General features: G+C 52.0%; 1 protein-coding gene across 1 annotated transcript in view; it reads right to left on the reverse strand.

Moving 5' to 3' along the window:
• The window catches only part of LOC120371254 (scavenger receptor cysteine-rich type 1 protein M130-like), a 58,399-nt gene that overhangs the window by 29,383 nt on the left and 10,107 nt on the right, over positions 1-18,909 (reverse strand). Inside the window, exon 3 of the mRNA XM_039486876.1 lies at positions 8,668-8,982. Coding sequence (XP_039342810.1) covers positions 8,668-8,982 — 315 coding nt within the window. The remainder of the gene's footprint in view (positions 1-8,667; positions 8,983-18,909) is intronic.

Here is an 18,909-nt window from a genome sequence, read left to right on the forward strand (position 1 = left end):
CGCCGGGCGTGGGAGAAGGCCCGCCCCAGGGAGACTCCTCCCTCGTTCCTCTTGCCCCTCCGTTGCTTCCCCGACTCTCTGAGCCATTGCCCTTGCCCCCAGACCCGACCCCTGTTAGCCAGCCCCCGGATGATGCCATGGAGGGCTGGTCCTTAGTACAGGGGAAGCGGGGCAAGCAGAAGGCTCAGGCCCCATTACGTCTTTCGGATTCGGAGACCCCCCGAAAGAGCAGGAAGGGGGTCTTTGATGACGAGCCTTCCGCCTTGCCCCCTGACGACGCCCGTTTTGTGGTGCCGGCTGGGGACGACGTGACAGCACCGGACGGTGACGCTGCCCGTCCTCCGGGGTCCCTTCCTGAGGAAGCCCCCGAGGGAGCCCCTCTTGCCCCCTTGCCATCCGAAGCCCCCGCGAGCGCTGAGGTGGGCGTCGCTTCGGGTGTTGGCGGGGAGGGCCCCGGGGTGGCGGACGGCGATCTCCCCTCCATCTATGAGGAGATCGAGGCCCTGGGTCTGACCCCAGTTACACAGGGGGAGGACGACCCTTTGCAAATGGGCCTCGATCTGAGTAACCTCATTACGGTCCCCCTGTCCCCGGGTTCCCTACCCCTGACTGATGCTTCTGCTCCCGCCTCCGAGAGTCCCCTGGGATCTTCCATCAGCCCGGCTGCAGGTGGCACCTCACTGACGGCCGCCGAGCCCATTGAGGCAACGGCCGGTGCCCCGCTACCCGGACCTGATTCCCAGGGGGTGTCCCTCTTGGGTGTGGGCCAATCGACCCCTGGCCCCACCCTTGTCCCCTCCACCTCCCGTGATGCCATTGCCGCCCCTGGGGATACTCCCCAGGGCACAGCCTTAGTTGGTTTTCCCTGCCCTGACCCATCAGGGGCTGCTGTTCTCCTTCCGCCGCCCCCTGTTGAACTGGGGAGCGGGGCGGACCGCGTGACGTCGGCCCATCAGACGCCACGTCGAGGGTCTGCCCCCTGCCTGCCCGCCTCGGTGGGCCACGGGGCTGTGATGGGGGCCCCGCTGGGGGACGGTCATCGATCCGTTACCCCGCCCCCCCATGTGCTGCAAGAGGAGCTGCGGGAGTTCCTTGAGGACGTCCATGGCTCCCGTAACAAAGTCCATCTTGCGCTCCAGCGGTGAGGGGATTTCCACCTGATCCTCTGGGCCGCAAAGGCCCTCATGGGGGAGGGTAAGGGGACCGGGAAGCAGGCCGCCGCGGCCTACCGGCGGGTCTGCTTCTTCCGTGACTCTCTGCACACCTACGGGTTTGGTCATGGATTGCTGCGCAGCCCGACGGAGGCCGTGGGCGTGTCTGCCTGCGAGGATCCCCCCCAGCACTCCTCATGGCGCCGATCATCTTTGCCACTTTGAACGCCCGGGGCTGTAGGATGGGTCTCCGCAGGAGCCAGGTGCTCTCCTTCCTTTGGGACGGGGGGTACTCTGTGGTTTTCCTGCAGGAGACCCATACGGATCCGGCCGCTGAAGCTAGCTGGCGGCTGGAGTGGGGGGACAGGGTCTACTTTAGCCACCTCTCGGTTCGCTCGGCAGGAGTGGCGACCCTGTTCTCCCCCGACCTACGGCCCGAGGTGCTGGGGGTTGCCGAGGCTGTGCCGGGCCGCCTGCTGCACCTCCGGGTCCGCATGGAGGGGCTTGTGGTTAATCTCGTCAACGTCTACGCCCCGACATCGGGCCTGGAGAGGTTGCGTTTTTATCAGCAGGCGTCTGCCTTCCTCGGCTCCCTGGATCCTCGTGAGTGCCTGGTCCTGGGCGGGGACTTTAACACCACCCTCGAGGAACGGGACTGCTCGGGGACCGAGCAGTGCCCGGCCGCAGCGGACGTCCTCCGGGAGATCATCGAACGCCACTCCCTGGTGGACGTCTGGCGCGACCACCACCCGGACGACGTCTCGACGTTCACCTTCGTCCGGGTGGAGGCCCATCGGTCGCGCCACTCCCGGCTGGACCGCATTTATCTGTCACGTTTCCACCTTTCACGTGCCCACTCCTCCAGCGTTCGGCCGGCCCCCTTTTCGGATCACCACCTTGCCATCGTGACGGCCTCTCTCTGCGCGGAGAGGCCGGGGCCAGCCTACTGGCACTTTAATAATAGTTTGCTGGAGGACGTGGGCTTCGTGGCGTCCTTCCGGGAGTTCTGGCTGGCCTGGCGAGGGCAGAGGCGCGCCTTTCCCTCAGCGCGGCGATGGTGGGACCTGGGGAAGGTGCGCACCCGGCTCTTCTGCCGCGACTACACCCGGGGCGCCAGCCGACGGAGGGATGCGGCGATAGAGCAGTTGGAACGGGAGGTTTTGAAGCTGGAGAGGCGTCTGGCCGCCAGCCCCGAGGATCCATCCCTCTGCGGAGCGTGCCGGGAGAAGCGGGAGGAGCTCCGGGCCCTCAAGGATCATCGAGCCCGGGGTGCCTTTGTTCGATCCCGCATCCACCTCCTTCGGGAGATGGATCGCGGCTCCCGCTTCTTCTACACCCTGGAGAAAAGGAGGGGGGCCAAAAAGCACGTCACCTGCCTCCTGGCGGAGCACGGCACCCCCCTCACGGATCCGGCGGAGATATGCGGGAGGGCCAGGGCCTTCTACGCGGCTCTTTTCTCACCGGATCCGACCGATCCTGACGCTTGCAAAGTGCTCTGGGACGGACTCCCGACGGTCAGCGCGGGCGACCGGGACCGGCTAGAGCTGCTTCTCACTCTGGCCGAGTTCTCAGAAGCCCTCCGTCGCATGCCCACCAATAAATCTCCGGGCATGGACGGGCTGACCGTGGCGTTCTACCGCGTATTCTGGGACGTCCTCGGCCCAGACCTAGTCACCGTCTGGGCCGAGTCTTTGCAGGGCGGGGTCCTCCCTCTCTCGTGCAGGCGAGCCGTGCTCGCCTTATTGCCGAAGAGGGGGGACCTCCACGATTTACGGAATTGGCGTCCCATCTCGCTCCTCAGCACGGACTATAAAATCGCTGCGAAGGCCATCTTGATGCGGCTAGGGTCCGTGCTGGCGGACGTGGTCCACCCAGACCAGACCTACACCGTCCCGGGCCGCACGATCTTTGATAACTTGTATCTGGTCCGGGACCTTCTGGAACTAGGGTGCAGGGATGGTCTGTCATTCGCCCTCTTGTCCCTGGATCAAGAGAAGGCGTTCGACAGGGTGGACCACGGGTATCTCCTGATCACTCTGCAAGCGTTTGGCTTCGGACCCCAGTTTGTGGGTTTTCTCCAGGTGCTGTACGCTTCCGCAGAGTGTCTGGTCAGGCTCAACTGGGCCCTGACCGAGCCGGTCAGCTTCGGGCGAGGAGTGCGGCAGGGGTGTCCCCTCTCGGGTCAGCTGTATGCTCTGGCGATCGAGCCCTTCCTCTGCCTCCTCCTTCGGAGGCTGTTGGGGTTGGTGCTCTGGGAGCCGGAGCTGCGGCTGGTCCTGTCAGCATACGCCGACGATGTGTTCCTCGTGGTCCAAGACCCGGGCGACTTGGCGCGGGTGGAGGCTTGCCAGGCCATTTATTCGGCGGCCTCCTCCGCCCGGGTCAACTGGGTCAAGAGCTCTGGCCTGGTGGTCGGGGACGGGTGGCAGGCGAGCTCCCTCCCACCCGCGCTTCAGGCCATCCGGTGGAGCGCGGGTCCGCTGCTCTATCTCGGCGTTTACCTTTCTGCCACGCATCCGTCTCCGCCGGAGAACTGGCATGGTTTAGAGGGCAGGGTGAGGGCACGGCTCCGGAAATGGACAGGACTACTCCGGTGCCTCTCTCTTCGAGGGAGGGCACTGGTGCTCAATCAACTGGTCCTGTCCATGCTCTGGTACCGGCTCAACACCCTGGTCCCGGCCCCGGATTTCCTGGCCAACCTCCGGACGGCGGTGCTGGAGTTCTTTTGGCCAGGAACGCACTGGGTCTCTGCAGGGGTCCTCCACCTGCCCCTAGAGGAGGGGGGGCAGGGCCTGAAGTGCCTGCACACTCAGGTCCACGTCTTCCACCTCCAGGCCCTGCAGAGGCTCCTGTATGGTGCAGGTAGTCCGGCGTGGAGCGTATTGGCGCACGCCTTCCTCCGCCGCTTCCGAGGGCTCTGATACGACCGGCAGCTCTTTTATCTCCATCCGAGAGGTCTTCCGCGAGACCTCTCTGGGCTGTCGGTCTTCTACCAAGACCTCCTCCGGACCTGGAAGCTCTTTTCGACAACCAGGTCCATGGAGGCCACCGTGGGGGTTGATCTCCTCGCGGAGCCCCTGCTACATAACCCCCAGCTCCGTGTGCAGGTGGCGGAGTCCCCCGCGGTGCGCCAGAGGCTGGTCTTGGCAGGAGTTACCAGGGTCGGAGACCTCCTGGACTACGACCGGGGAGACTGGCTGGATCCCCTGACGCTCGCTCAGCGCATGGGGCTCTCCAGCCCTCGTACTCCCCGGCGCGTACTTCAGGAGGTGAAGGCCGCTTTACTGCCCGCTGCTCGGGCCTACCTCAACCGGGTCCTGCGAGAGGGCACGCCCCGCCCACCTTCCAATCCGGGCCCCGTGGACCTTTTTATCGGGCCCCTACCCCGTGGACCCAATCAACCCCCTCGCCCTTTCACAGCGAGCCAGCTGCCTACTCTGCAGCCGGTTCTGTTCCAGACCACGCCAAGAAAACATCTGTACACGCTCTTGCTCCACACGCTTCGCTACCTCACCCTCGCGTCCTGCCCCGATATGAAATGGCGGGACCTCCTGCCACCTCTCGAGGGTGAGGAGCCCCGGTGGGCCAGCCTGTATTCTGCCCTGGTCCCGAGGCCTGCCGGGGATGTCAGTTGGCGGCTCCTTCACGGGGCTGTGAGCACGGGCGTGTACTTGGCACGGTTTACCCTTGTCCCCAACACCTGCCCCTTTTGCGGCGTGAAGGAGACCCTGGCGCACGTTTATTTAGAGTGCACCAGGTTGCAGCCCCTGTTCCGGCTACTCTTGGCTCTCCTCTTACGTTTTTGGTTGCACTTTTCCCCTCACCTGTTTATCTATGCACTCCCCATCCGTGGCCCCACAAAGTCGCGGGATCTCCTTGTCAACCTCCTCTTGGCTCTGGCCAAACTAGCCATCTATAACACCAGGGAGAGGAGGTTGGCCGACAGGATTTCCTGTGACTGTGGGGCCTATTTCCGCTCCTCCGTCCATTCACGCATCCGGGCAGAGTTCCTCTGGGCAGCGTCCACTGGCTCCCTTGACGCCTTCGAGGAGCAGTGGGTGTTGTCTGGGGTTCTCTGCTCGGTGTCCCCATCAGGTTCCCTTCGTTTAGCCCTATGACCTCACTCCCGATCCTGTTTTTTTTTCCTTGGTTGTCCCACGTAATTAGTTAGTATCCCAGACCTGTGGATCCTCCCCTTAGGCTGGGGGGAGGTCCTTTAGCAGTGGGCGGGCTTTGCCCACTAATAGGACCGGACTCCTGGACTCCACTGGTTTGGGTTTGTCACACATGTTAATTCTCTAAAGCCCTTTTATTCCAGAGAATGAAAGGTTTGTCAGCTTACAGCCCAGGAAGGAGATGACGCTGAGTGGCCTGAAAGTGTCTACTATGAAGGAAAAAGTGACAATGGCGTGGAAGAGGTGAACCTCCCAATGATCCTTGAACGTATGCAGCAACAGCAGATCAAGGAGCTGTGCACTAGCTTTGCGCCGATGTTCTCAGCCACCTCAGGATGGACCAAACAGGCATACCACTCCATTAACACAGGTAATGCTCACCCAATTAGAGCCCAACCTTACTGGGTGGCTCCTCAAGCCAAAACTGCTATAGAATGGGAAATCCAGGACATGTAATCCACCCCTCTAACAGTGCATGGGCCTCTCCAATGGTTCTAGTTCCCAAACTGGATGGGGAAATATGATTTTGTGTGGACTACCATTAAGCTAAATGCTGTGACTTGCCCAGACAACTATCCAATGCCATGCACAGATTTCTGATTTATGGGCAGAACTCCTGGAGCATCTCTGGAAAGTCTTCGAGCGCATAAGGGAGGCAGGACTAACTGTTAAGGCTAAAAAGTATCAAATAGGTCTAAACAGAGTGACTTACCTTGAACACCAGGTGGGTCAAAGAACTATCAACCCCCTACAGGCCAAGGTGGATGCTATCCAAAAGTGACATGTCTCAAAGTCAAAGAAACAGGTCCAATCCTTCTTAGGCTTGGCCAGATATTACAGGCGATTTGTACTGCACTACAGCCAAATCGCTGCCCCACTGACAGACCTGACCAAAAAGAAACAGCCAAATGCAGTTCAGTGGACTGAAGAGTGTCAGAAGGCCTTTAACCAGCTTAAAGCAACACTCATGTCTGACCTTGTGCTAAGGGCCCCAGACTTTAACAAACCTTTCCTAGTAACCACAGATGTGTCCGAGCGTGGTGTGGGAGCAGTTTTAACGCAGGAAGGACCGGATCAAGAATTCCATCCTGTCATGTTTCTCAGCAAAAAACTCCAGAGGTAATTTTATTCCTGTTTTGTAACTGGGAAGCAGAGTCAGAGGGGAATCCTCTGGGTTTTAAATCTTTTTATCTACCCTGTAAAGTTATCTTCCATCCTGATTTTGCAGGTGTGATTCTTTTCCTTTTTTTTTAAATAAAATTCTTCTTTTAAGAACCTGATTGATTTTCAGTGTCCTAAAAACCCAGGGATTTGGTCTGTGCTCACTTTGTTAACCTATCAGTTAGTATATTATTCTCAAGACCGCCCCCCAAAGGTGAAGGGCCTTGGGGGGATATTTTGTGGGGGAGATAGGGCTCCAAGTGGCCCCTCCCTGAATGTTTGTTTAAATCACTTGGTGGTGGTAGCGATACTGTCCAAAGACAAGGAAAGGATTTGTGCCTTGGGGAAGTTTTTAACCTAAACTGGTGGAATATAAGTTTAGGGGGTCTTTCATGCGGGTCCCCACATCTGTACCCCAGAGTTCAGAGTGAGGAGGGAAACCTGACAGCTGCCTACAAATGCATCAGAGGAGCTGGTGTGAATGTGGTGACACAAGAAGTGCCTCAAATACTCCAGTTTTCAGGGCTGGACCAAGCTCTGTGCGAAAGTTTCAGGGCTGAGGACACAGACCTGCCCTGCCACTGAGCCCTGCCTTCATGTATGTCCCTAGCGCAGAGAGAGGGTCCTGGGGCAAGAAGAGGCAGGGGAGAGCAAAGTTGGGAAAGTGTTCCTGCTGGGAACCAGGCAGAAGACAAAGCCACTTGCCCTAGGATGCAGGGGAGTCAGGGAAGTGATGTAGCTGGGTCCTAAGTGGTGAAGTCCCAGGGCAGCAGGATGCAGGGAAGTGTTGCTCTGGGTGAAGAGGGAATGAAGGGCAGTTTCCCCATCTCGGGGATGAGAAGAGGGCAAGTGCAGTCTCCAGCTGAGCATCCAGGGAGAGGAGTGTTATGTGTATGCATTACAAGGTTGACTTTCCAACCTGAAATTATCACACACACACTGGCAGGGGAATAGAGAGCAGTTAAAAAGTCCAAAGACAGACTAGAGTGAAAACATACTTTAGTAATAAATACAGTATTGGTTCAGTGATATACTCAGATTGGTGAAAGGCACCGTGGTAATAAGTAAGTTTTGTTTTCAAATCAGCAAGAGCTATCAGACACTCAAGTTGTCAAGCATTTGTCTTTCAATTAATAACTGCCTCAGAATGAAAATGGCTACATGCTTTCAACATTAATGAAATGTGTGGTTCAAAATTCCGTGAAAACATTAACTGTCCTAAATAATTTAAAAAACAACTGAGAAGGAGATGGGTATATCTGAATTAGATGATATGAGCCAAAGCTGTGACATGAGCATACATTGCAATTTGACAATCTACATGTTTTGCATTCATATTCTTTCTGGTTTTTTTGTTTAATATTTTCTTCCAGCAGTCACTGTTGTTTCACAGGATTTTAAGAATTACACCCATGCAGTAGCACAGGCTTCCAGCTAGTCTGTAATAATCAGATCTGTATGAATGGGTGGCACAAAGCCAACCCCCATCGCAGGGCAATAACATGAAAGTGGCCACAACTGCTCCAATTCCATCAAGAAAGTTTTAAAATAACAACTCCTGGCCCCTACATAGCACTATGTATTCAAGTGCCTGAAAGCACTTTATAAACACAAATGAAGTTAAGCCTCACAGCCACTTTCTGAGGTAGGAAATTTTAACTGTTGTTTTACAGATGGGGAAACTGAGGCACGCAGTATTATTAAATACAGAACCAGAACTGGAAATAAAACTCATGTCTCCTGGTTTCTGGTTCTGTGCTCTGACGACTAGACCCTGCCCTTTCCCCTTACAAATGTATCTGTAGGGAGGAGAGTGCTCAGCAGTGGAGAACATGCATCGCTAGTGGAGGATAAGGGAAATCAGAGCTCTGCTGGGACCCTATCCTTATAGGAGGAGAAAGGTAAATAGAACTGTCCCCAGTTATTGGAAACACTTGAAATAGAGTGTGGAATGTGAGAGAGAGAATGGGGTTTCCCACCATCTTTTCTTGCTTCCTCCTGAGTGGTGGGAGAGTGGAGCCACCCTCTCTAGCAGACAGGAATCTTTTGGAGCAACTTGGAAACACACAAAGTTTTCTGGGATGTGGGTTCACGTGAGGGATATGTGGATGTGGGAGAAAAGAGACTAAGGGGCTCAGCTGTAGGGCCCATGTTAGTGGTTCATCAGTTTGAATTCTTACCTGAGCACAATATGCCGACATCATTAGCATGGGAGCATGTGTCATTAGGATGGGACATCCTGGGACATTTCTGAAGGAGAGACTCATTCCCCACACACTGGAACTCTTCCTTCCAGATCAGATCATGTCCTTCTCCAAAGTGAGCTGCTCCCAAGGTGGCTACAGCCTGTCCACACCCTAATTCATTGCAGATAACAGAAGCGGTGTTGAAATCCAAGTGTGAATCACTGACTGTCTCCCACACTTTTTCATGTTTGACTTCAACACGTCCCGAGCAGGCAGTGTCCCCTCCAACCAGCCGGACCTTAATGAGACCTAGAGAGTCAATGCATCCATCAGTGAGTGTTGGTTATACTGACATCAATTAACCTTCCCCAGGCCTTCCTCTAGATGAAATCAGGGAACCTTCTTCTCTCAACAGCAAAGCCATTGTTAAATAAGCAGGAGCCCTTTACTCTATATCAGGGTAGGCAACCTATGGCACGAGTGCCGAAGACTGCATGTGAGCTGATTTTCAGTGGCATTCACACTGCCTGGGTCCTGGCCACTGGTCCGGGGGGCTCTGCATTTTACTTTAATTTTAAATGAAGCGTCTTAAACATTTTAAAAACCTTATTTACTTTACATTTACTTTACTTTATTGGAGGGAGGGATAGCTCAGTGGTTTGAGCATTGGCCTGCTAAACCCAGGGTTATGAGTTCAATTCTTGAGGGGGCCACTTAAGGATCTGGGGCAAAAATTGGTCCTGCTAGTGAAGGTAGGGGGCTGGACTAGATGACCTTTCAAGATCCCTTCCAGTTCTAGGCAATTGGTATATCTCCAATTATTACATACAATAATAGTTTAGTTATATGTTATAGACTTAGAGAAAGAGACCTTCTAAAAACATTAAAATGTATTACTGGCACACAAAACCTTAAATTAGAGTGAATAAATGAAGATTCGGCACGCCACTTCTGAAAGGTTGTCGACCCCTGCTCTATATGCCAGTTCCTGTTGTTACCTGTCAGCTCTGTGTTCTTGGGGAACCAGGTGCAGTTCCCAGCCTGTCTGATTCATGAAAGGCCTTCCCCCCAGCCTCTGCTTGAACCAAAACCGATCAGAAGAAAGACTTACAAAAAGCAATGAAAAGGCAGCAGGAGACACACCTAAACCCCTGGGACAAGGGTGACAGGTTTAAGGAAACTCCCCTAGCCTCATTTGCATCGAAGATGGGACAGGGAGGTATTTCCATTAGCATACGGAATGGAGAACAGAGATTCCAAAGCAAGAATCGCACTGAACTCTGGGACTAGAAAAGAAGAGCAGCACTGCATGATGGGGGATCTCTGCTCCAGATGTTAATGAACCCATGCCTGCACACACCCAGTTCAGTAGTTATCATATCAATTCTAGTTATAAATCCTTTATTGGTATCCAAAATACTGAAGCTCCCTAATTGCAATGAGGAAGCCTGGAGGCTGGAAAGAGACTCAGTCTGTGAGACCAGAGAATAAAGGAGAATAAGGGGCAAGGAATAGCAAGTGTCTCCACAGGGCTGAGAACAAGGAGGGGAGGAGCTTCATAATTCAGATTATCTGAAAATACTAAAATAATGGCTGAGAGTTCAGAAGGGAAAAGCAAAGGGCAGGGAGGAGGAATAATTCCCCAGCAGTGGAAGCAGTAGAGGGTGCAATAGACACAAAGGGGAAGTAACTGAGTCACTGTGACTGAAGATAGTCTAGAACAGACTAGATACAATACTAGTGGGAATGAAGCAGGAGAACGTTCTGCATGATGCCAGAGAGCAGAGCTGCTCAGACTGCTTGCAATTAGGATCTCGTGTGTCGGCCTCACACCAACAGAGCCTGACACACAGAACACAGGTTCCAGTGTGAAGCACTTCTCAGTTACTCTTATGGCTTCTCTACAGGGGATGTTACTTCACATTAACGGTAATTAGCTCGCCTTAAATACCTTGTGTCCACATGAACCTTGTTCTCAGAGCAACTTATTTGGCATCTTAGGTTGCCATAACTAATCCTCGTTGGAGAAGGAGTAGCTCCACTTCACAATCAGTTTGTTCATTGTAAGATTCCTGTAAAATAATTCCTAATGCTAATGCTGCTGACAGTCCTCCAGCTAGTGTCCCACACTGCATTGCTTCATACCTGCATCAACCTGCTTTGTGCCTGTGTGTGCTCCAAAGCTCTGGGGTCATCTTGACCAGATGTACCCTCTCAAGTTCAATGCTGGCAGGCAGCCAGGAGTGCCTCTTTTCAGTACCAGGTGAGTTCATATTCCTATAGCAACCATGGCCCCCCCTGCTTCCACATGGACCCATGTAGAGGTTCAGGACTTGATTGGCCTGTCTGGAGACAAGCATGTCCAGTTCCCTCTGGATAAGAGTCACCATAATGCAGACTTCTACAGGGCACTGTCAGAGAAAATGAAAGTGAGGTGACCCTGGACCTAGTACCGAATCAGCGAAGGCGCTCTAGCAGGTTAGTAACTGCACATGCATCTCTGCAAGCTGTCCTCAATACAGCTGAATGAATGCCTGAAATTTCTCGCCTTCCCACCCAAAATTTGTTCCTTTTTAAATGTATTTTCAAAATTATTTTTCAAATCTTTCATTAGATCAGAAATAATTTATTATGTTTTATTTCTGCAAGAAAAAAAAACAAAAAACATTCAGTTTTGGCTCCAAATGAACCAGTTCTTTTTTCAGATTTTTTGGTTTGGCCACTGAACTGAAAAATGAATTATTCACTCAGCTGTAGTCAGTAAAGCCTGCAGAAAGGCATATGCAGTCACAAACCTGTTCCTGCCATTCCTCCACTCACCCTAGAAAAGAAAAGAGTCATGCATCCACCCCGCAACTGCTCCAAACCATACACATTTAAAAAAAACTAGCCTACTCAAAGCCTGCCTCCTCCTCCCCACACATGCATGTGCATCACTCAAATAAAATAGAGAGGGTCTGTAGAATGGGAAATAAATGGGGGAATATCTTACTATCACAAAGGAAACCATGGAGTTGGAAGAGAAGATGGGAATGGCATTCCAACATTATGGGAACAAGAACATTTTATCTTTGTTGGCATGGAGACTATGAGGAATGGGACCATAAATGACTGTGCTTTTTCCTATTTCCCTGTGCATGTGTAACTGTGTGAAGAGGGGAGCAGTAGTCTGCAGAGAGGCTGTCAGATCTCAGGAAAAATAAGAAAAAAGCTATAGATGATTTGTTCCATGGAGCATAAAGTTAATCCCAATGGAAGGCCCTGAAAGTAGTTGGAAAGGTTTCCTGGAGCATGCACAAAAGGTCAGAATGGAGCGCACGCCCCTTGGGAGGGACACGATGCAGACAATGCAGAGGCAAACAACTGTGATAAAAGCACCTTTTGCTGCAAAAGCCAAGCACTGAGACCCAGTGCTCCAATGTCTTGCAAACTATAGGGAATGCACCATACCGGGTGCACAATTCCAAACAACCTTATCACAGTTCCTTCCCACTGCATTCAACTCCACAGGAGATGGAGAAGGAGAACACTTTCTGATGCATCACCATCATGGGTGAATACTCTTTGGTGGGGCTCTCCGTCAATACCCAAGTTTTTCAGTTTGTACCACGTTCCTTTGGCCTGGTCTACTCATAAAACTGAGGTCGCCCTAGCTACATAGACTCATAGACTTTAAGGTCAGAAGGGACCATTATGATCATCTAGTCTGACCTCCTGCACAATGCAGGCCACACAATCTCACCCATCCACTTCTATAACAAACCCCTAACCTATGTCTGAGTTATTGAAGTCCTCAAATTGTGGTTTGAAGACCTCAAGCTGCAAAGAATCCTCCCGCAAGTGACCTGTGCCCCATGCTGCAGAGGAAGGCGAAAAACCTCCAGGGCCTCTGCCAATCTGCCCTGGAGGAAAATTCCTTCCCGACCCCAAAGATGGCGATCAGTTAAACCCTGAGCATGTGGGCAAGACTCACCAGCCAGCACCCAGGAAAGAATTCTCTGTAGTAACTCAGATCCCATCCCATCTAACATCCCATCACAGACCACTGGGCATATTTACCTGTTGATAATCAAAGATCAATTGCCAAATTAATTGCCATAGTTAGGCTATCCCATCATACCATCCCCTCCATAAACTTATCAAGCTTAGTCTTAAAGCCAGATATGTCTTTTGCCCCCACTACTCCCCTTGGAAGGCTGTTCCAGAACTTCACTCCTCTAATGGTTAGAAACCTTCATCTAATTTCAAGTCTAAACTTCCTAGTGTCCAGTTTATATCCATTTGTTCTTGTGTCCACATTGGTACTAAGCTTAAATAATTCCTCTCCCTCCCTAATATTAATCCCTCTGATATATTTATAAAGAGCAATCATATCACCCCTCAACCTTCTTTTGGTTAGGCAAAACAAGCCAAGCTCTTTGAGTCTCCTTTAATAAGACAGGTTTTCCATTCCTCGCATCATCCTAGTAGCGCATCTCTGAACCTGTTCCAGTTTGAATTCATCCTTCTTAAACATGAAAGACCAGAACTGCACACAGTATTCCAGCTGAAGTCTCACCAGTGCCTTGTATAACAGTACTAACACCTCCTTATCTTTGCTGGAAATACCTCGCCTGATGCTTCCTAAAACCATATTAACTTTTTTAACGGCCATATCACATTGGCGGCTCATAGTCATCCTGTGATCAACTAATACTCCGAGGTCCTTCTCCTCCTCTGTTACTTCCAACTGATGTGTCCCCAATTTATAACTAAAATTCTTGTTATTAATCCCTAAATGCATAACTTGCACTTTTCACTATTAAATTTCATCCTATTACCGTACTATTACTCCAGTTTACAAGGTCATCCAGATCTTCCTGTATGATATCCCGGTCCTTCTCTGTGTTAGCAATACCTCCCAGCTTTGTGTCAGCCACAAACTTTATTAGCACATTCCTGATTTTTGTGCCAAGGTCAGTAATAAAAAGTTTAAATAAGATTGGCCCCAAAACTGATCCCTGAGGAACGTCATGGCTGTGAAAAATTCACATCCCTAAGAGAGACAGTTACTTTTTTTGATAAACTCGATAAATTCATTTCCATAGAATTATAGAAGTGTAGGATTGGAATGGACCTTGATAGGTATGGACAGAGCTGTGTTGGCGGGAGATGCTCTCCCACTGACAAACCTACTGCCACTCATTAGGGCTTGTTTAATTATGGAAGCAGGAGAGCTCTCTCCCATCGGCATAGAGCGGCTACATGGGATACCTTACAGTGGCGCAGCTGCAGTGGTACAGGTGTGCCGCTGTAAGGTCTGCAGTGTAGACATAGCATACGTATTATCTAGACCAGTGGTTCTCAAAGTCAGGCTGCCGCTTGTTCAGGGAAAGCCCCTGGCAGGCCAGGCCAGTTTGTTTACCTGCCGTGTCCACAGGTTCAGCCAACTGCAGCTCCCATTGTCCGCGGTTCACCACTCCAGGCCAATGGGGACTGCAGGAAAGGCGGCCAGCACATCCCTTGGTTCGCGCCACTTCCTGCAGTCCCCATTGGCCTGGAGCGGCAAACCACAGCCAGTGGGAGCCACAATTGGCCGAACCTGCAGACGAAGCAGGTAAACAAACCAGCCCGGCCCGCCAGGGGCTTTCCCTGAACAAGCAGCAGCCTGACTTTGAGAATCACTGATCTAGACCATCCCTTACAGATGTTTGTCTGACCCTTTCTTAAAAACCTCCAATGACAGAGATTCCACAACCTCCCTAGGTAATTGGTTCCACTACTTAATGAGTCTTATGGTTAGGAAGTTTTCCCCAATGTCTTATCTAAATCTCTCTTGCTTCAATTTAATCCTTTTACTTCTAGCCCCATCCTCAGTGGCTAAGGAGAATAATTTAGTGCCCTCCTATTTATAGAAACCTTTTATGTACTTGAAGAATGTTAGGGTGTCCCCCCATCAGCCTTCTCTTCTCCAGGCTAAACCAACCCATTTTTTTCATCTCTCCTCGTAGTTGACATTTTCTAGACCTTTGTTGCTCTCCTCTGTTGGCTACCATTTTCACGGAAAAACTTAATCAGGTAGAGCTCAGCCCATAAATGGCATAATACTTCCCACCACATGCTATTAATTCAGAATATAATCAAACCAAAACTCCTTTGCTTGCTCACAGACTGTTCATTAGCCACAACTTCCTGTGGCATCCTAGCAGAAGCACAAGGCACCCTCACTCTCTTCCCTTAACCACTAGGACCATTTTGCAGGGGGCCCCTCTCTGGCTGCCCATAATTTTGAGAAGTTTTATCCAGTTTCTGCCCCCATCCATCCTCCAGAATTTCAACCTGAGTCTCACAGATGTTGTGCAAAATACAACAGGCACTTATCACACCAGACACATTAGTAATAGTATCATAGCACCTGGGAGCCCTACTCGTCGTCCAGGACTCCATTGTGCTAGGCGCCGTACAAACACAGAAGAGAAAGACAGTCTCTGCCCCAAAGAATTTACAGTCTAAGCAGAAGACAAGAAACAACAGAGGGATACAGACAGACGGACAGGAGAATACATGGTCAGCATGGCAGATTGTGCTCTCAGCACACCAGCAGCCTAACCATTGTCAAGTTTTCACCTGGGTCAAATTTCAACTGTTGTTCTATACAATCAGTTGATTCAATTGCTTATTGCTTGAGGTTCAGCTCCCTTATCTTTATAGCCCAGTAAACTTTTGCAATGTACTCTTTGAGAAGTAAAATTCAGATTAAGCTTCTCTCTCCTGCTGTGTGTAGATGACATGAATTCTCCTCCCCAACTTGGAGCTTGATAGTTTTGTTTACCTAATTTGCAAATGGACCTTTTTCATCTCTGCCTGACAACCAGGCTGGTCAGAGAAGCAAATACATTCCTTTGGCAAACCTGACAGTTGGCGGTGGGGGGTTATGGTGACTGTGGTCCCTGTGTTCTGACACAGGGCTAAGAGGGTAGAGGGGAGGGGTGACCTCCCCCACAGTTTCTGGGAATCTTGTCACTGAGGATGGTAAATGAGTGGCAGGGTGTGAGGGGGAGACACACAGAGCACTGACCCCAGTGATCAGATGTGATCTCACCAGTGGTGGTGATCAGGGATTTGCAAAGAGGTGCAAATTGAGCTAATCAGAACAAAGAGGTGTTATTGCTGTTCAGCCAGCTGCAGCTATCAATGTTCCTACACTAAGGGCAAGTCTACAGTACAAAATTTAGTTGACCTAAGTTATGTGAATATATAGCCACAGCAGTAATTAAATTGCTTCTGCATGTCCACACTACGCTCCTTGTGTTGGTGGTATGCATCCTCACCAGGAGCGCTTGCACTCATGGGCAGCGTGTGAGCCACACATTCGGGGAGCCTAGCCCCTGACCCTGCCCCATCTGCCTGAGGCCCTGCCCCTTCTCCACCCCTTCCACCCCCCTTCCTGTGCCAGAACCTCAAACCGCTGACCGTGGCCGCTGCCCCCACCCCCCGCCCCAACCCCGAGCCGCCCTGACTAGCCTGCTCGAGTGCCACTAGCCCCAGAGCACCGGGGGCCCCAACCTCCCAGAATCCCGGGCCCCAGGCTGGCATGTACTAGCCCCAACCCCTTGGGGAAGAGGAGCAGCCTCCCTGGGCTGAGGCCAGCGGGAAGTGGCAGGAAGCAGGATGGGGTTCAGGGTGGGGCCATGCCTGGCTGTTTGGGGAGGCTCAGCCTCCCCTGGCCTGCCAAACCTGCCGACCATGCTTGCATCGATTTAACTGTCAGTGTGGAGCATTGTGGGATGGCTTCAGAAAGGCAGCTACAGTCTATGAAAGCAATGCAGCATCTACACTGACACTGCGTTGACCTAACTACATTGACCTAAGTGCTACGCCTCTCATGGAGGTGGAGTTATCATGTTGGTGTAGTTGCCAAGTTACATTGTCAGGAGCTACATTTTAGTGTAGATGCTTATGGAGTTTGGTCAACATAAGCTGCCTTACATCAGCCTAACTCTCTCATGTAGACCAGTGCTTAGTTTTTCTTGTGTCAGGGATGTTTTTAACAGTGTATTAGTCACTCTCTTTAGACCTGTGTGCAAACAGGGATTGGGCCTGCTTTGAGCAGGGGGTTGGACTGGATGACCTCCTGAGGTCCCTTCCAACCCTGGTATTCTATGATTCTATGATTTTATCAGCACAAGCTTTGATGAAGCCAGGTTATACATACATAGTTATTTCCCAAATGCAGAGTGCACAGGGATCCAGGTGTAATCTCCATAACATTACACTGGGGGATAAATCTAGCCCACCCTGCATGGGAAGACAGCCAGGTGGGCTGCGGAACGAAGAGCTACGCATCATGTGGGAGCTTCATGTCTGACCTCGGGGGGTTTAGGGGAAGGAGGGAGCTGTGGAGAAAGTTTTTGCCCCCTGCACCTACCCACAGCTGGCCTGGCCCCTCCCCCTTGCCATGGTCAGGCTCAGGGATCCTCCCCTGCTGCCTCAGGGAACTCTGGGGAAAACTCCACTGCACTCGCACCCCCAGCTCCAGCTCCAGCAGCCACAGGGAAGGTCACAACTGCTGCTGCTGCCCAGGGCTGCCTGGGGTGTGTGTGCGAAGTGAGGCAATTTGCCCCAGGCCCCGGGCCGCACAGGGGCTCCCAGCTCCACAGGAATGTCTGAGGCTCCCCCGGCCACGTCCCCGCCTTCCCCCATCCCCCGGCACCTCAGTGCGCCACGTCAGGAGCGGCCCTGGACAGTGCTGCAGTGGCGTGGCTCCGGTGGGGCCTGAGCTCCTCCCACTGAGTCAGCGCTGTGTGGTAAGGGAGCAGGGCTGCGAGCTCCGGTCCCACCAGAGCCAGGCTGCTGCAATGCTGTCCAGGGGCCAGGGCAGCTCCTGGATGCAGCACGCTGAGGCTCCGTGAGAGGGGAGAGGCAGGGGTAACACAGGAGCGGCCCTGGACAGCTCTGCTGGGAGGGGGCGTGGTCAGGGGACGGGGAATGGAGGGTTGGATCATGGGCATTCCAGGGGTCTGTCAGGACTTGGTGGGGAGTGGAGGGTGGATAGGGGTCAGGGCAGTCAGGGGACAGGGAGCACGGAGGATTAGTGGGGGGTGGGATCCGGGTGTGGTGGTTGTGGGGTGGGGTGAGGGGACAAGGAGCAGGATGGGTTGGGAATTCTGAGGGGGGCAATCAGGGGGCAGGAAGTGGATGGGGGTCAGATAGGCGGCAGGGCCAGGCTGTTTGGGAAGGCACAGCCTTCCCTATCCTAAAGCTCATTCAGCATTTTAAGGCTTGCAGACAGCTATTTAACAGAATGAGCCAAGCTGTTATCTTTTCCCTTAGAGCTACCATCCCTTTCACTTATCAAATGCCAAATTATAGTCTACTTAATTTCAGTGCCATAGGGAGATTCATGTCAGGGGAGGGTAGCTTCATTTAAAATTAGCCACTTTAGAATAACAGTGATAGAGCCAAGAGAGCCATGGTGGAGGGATCACATGAGAAGAGCAATATCCTACACCACCTACCTCCTTCCCAACTCTACCAAGAGAGACCCCCCTCCTCTGCATTCCCTGAGGCTCCAGAGGGGTTAATTCAGTGGTTCTCAAACTTTTGTACTGGTGACCCCTTTCACACAGCAAACCTCTGAGTGTGACCCCCCCTATAAATTAAAAACACTTTTTTATATATTTAATACTATTATAAATGCTGGAGGCAAAGCGGGGTTTGAGGTGGAGGCTGACAGCTCGCAACCCCCATTAATAACCTCGTGACCCCCTGAGGGGTCCCAACCCCCAGTTTGAGAACCCCTGGGTTAATTTAATTTTAGCACCCTGTGTCCATTCACATGCATGTGCTATTTTGAGCATTTCAGTTTTCACAACATAGGCTCATCCCAGATTCTGGAACAAGCTCAAATGCTCAGTTCATGGAGTATGTACATAAGCTATACTAAAGACAAACCCACAGTAACCGTCTCCAGTTTGTGAGGGACCCCATGGAGCTAGTCTCTAGGAAACAACCTCCATGAATTTATCTAAGTCTATTAATGGCTATTAGTCAGGATGTATAAGGAATGGTGTCCCTAGCCTCTGTTTGTCAGAGGGTGGAGATGGATGGCAGGAGAGAGATCACTTGATCATTACCTGTTAGGTTCACTCCCTCTGGGACACTTGGCATTGGCCACTGTCAGCAGACAGGATACTGGGCTGGATGGACCTTTGGTCTGACCCAGTATGGCCATTCTTATGTTCTAACATAAATGAA

This window comes from Mauremys reevesii, linkage group 1 (assembly GCF_016161935.1).
Source record: "Mauremys reevesii isolate NIE-2019 linkage group 1, ASM1616193v1, whole genome shotgun sequence".
Taxonomy (NCBI): Eukaryota; Metazoa; Chordata; order Testudines; family Geoemydidae; genus Mauremys; species Mauremys reevesii.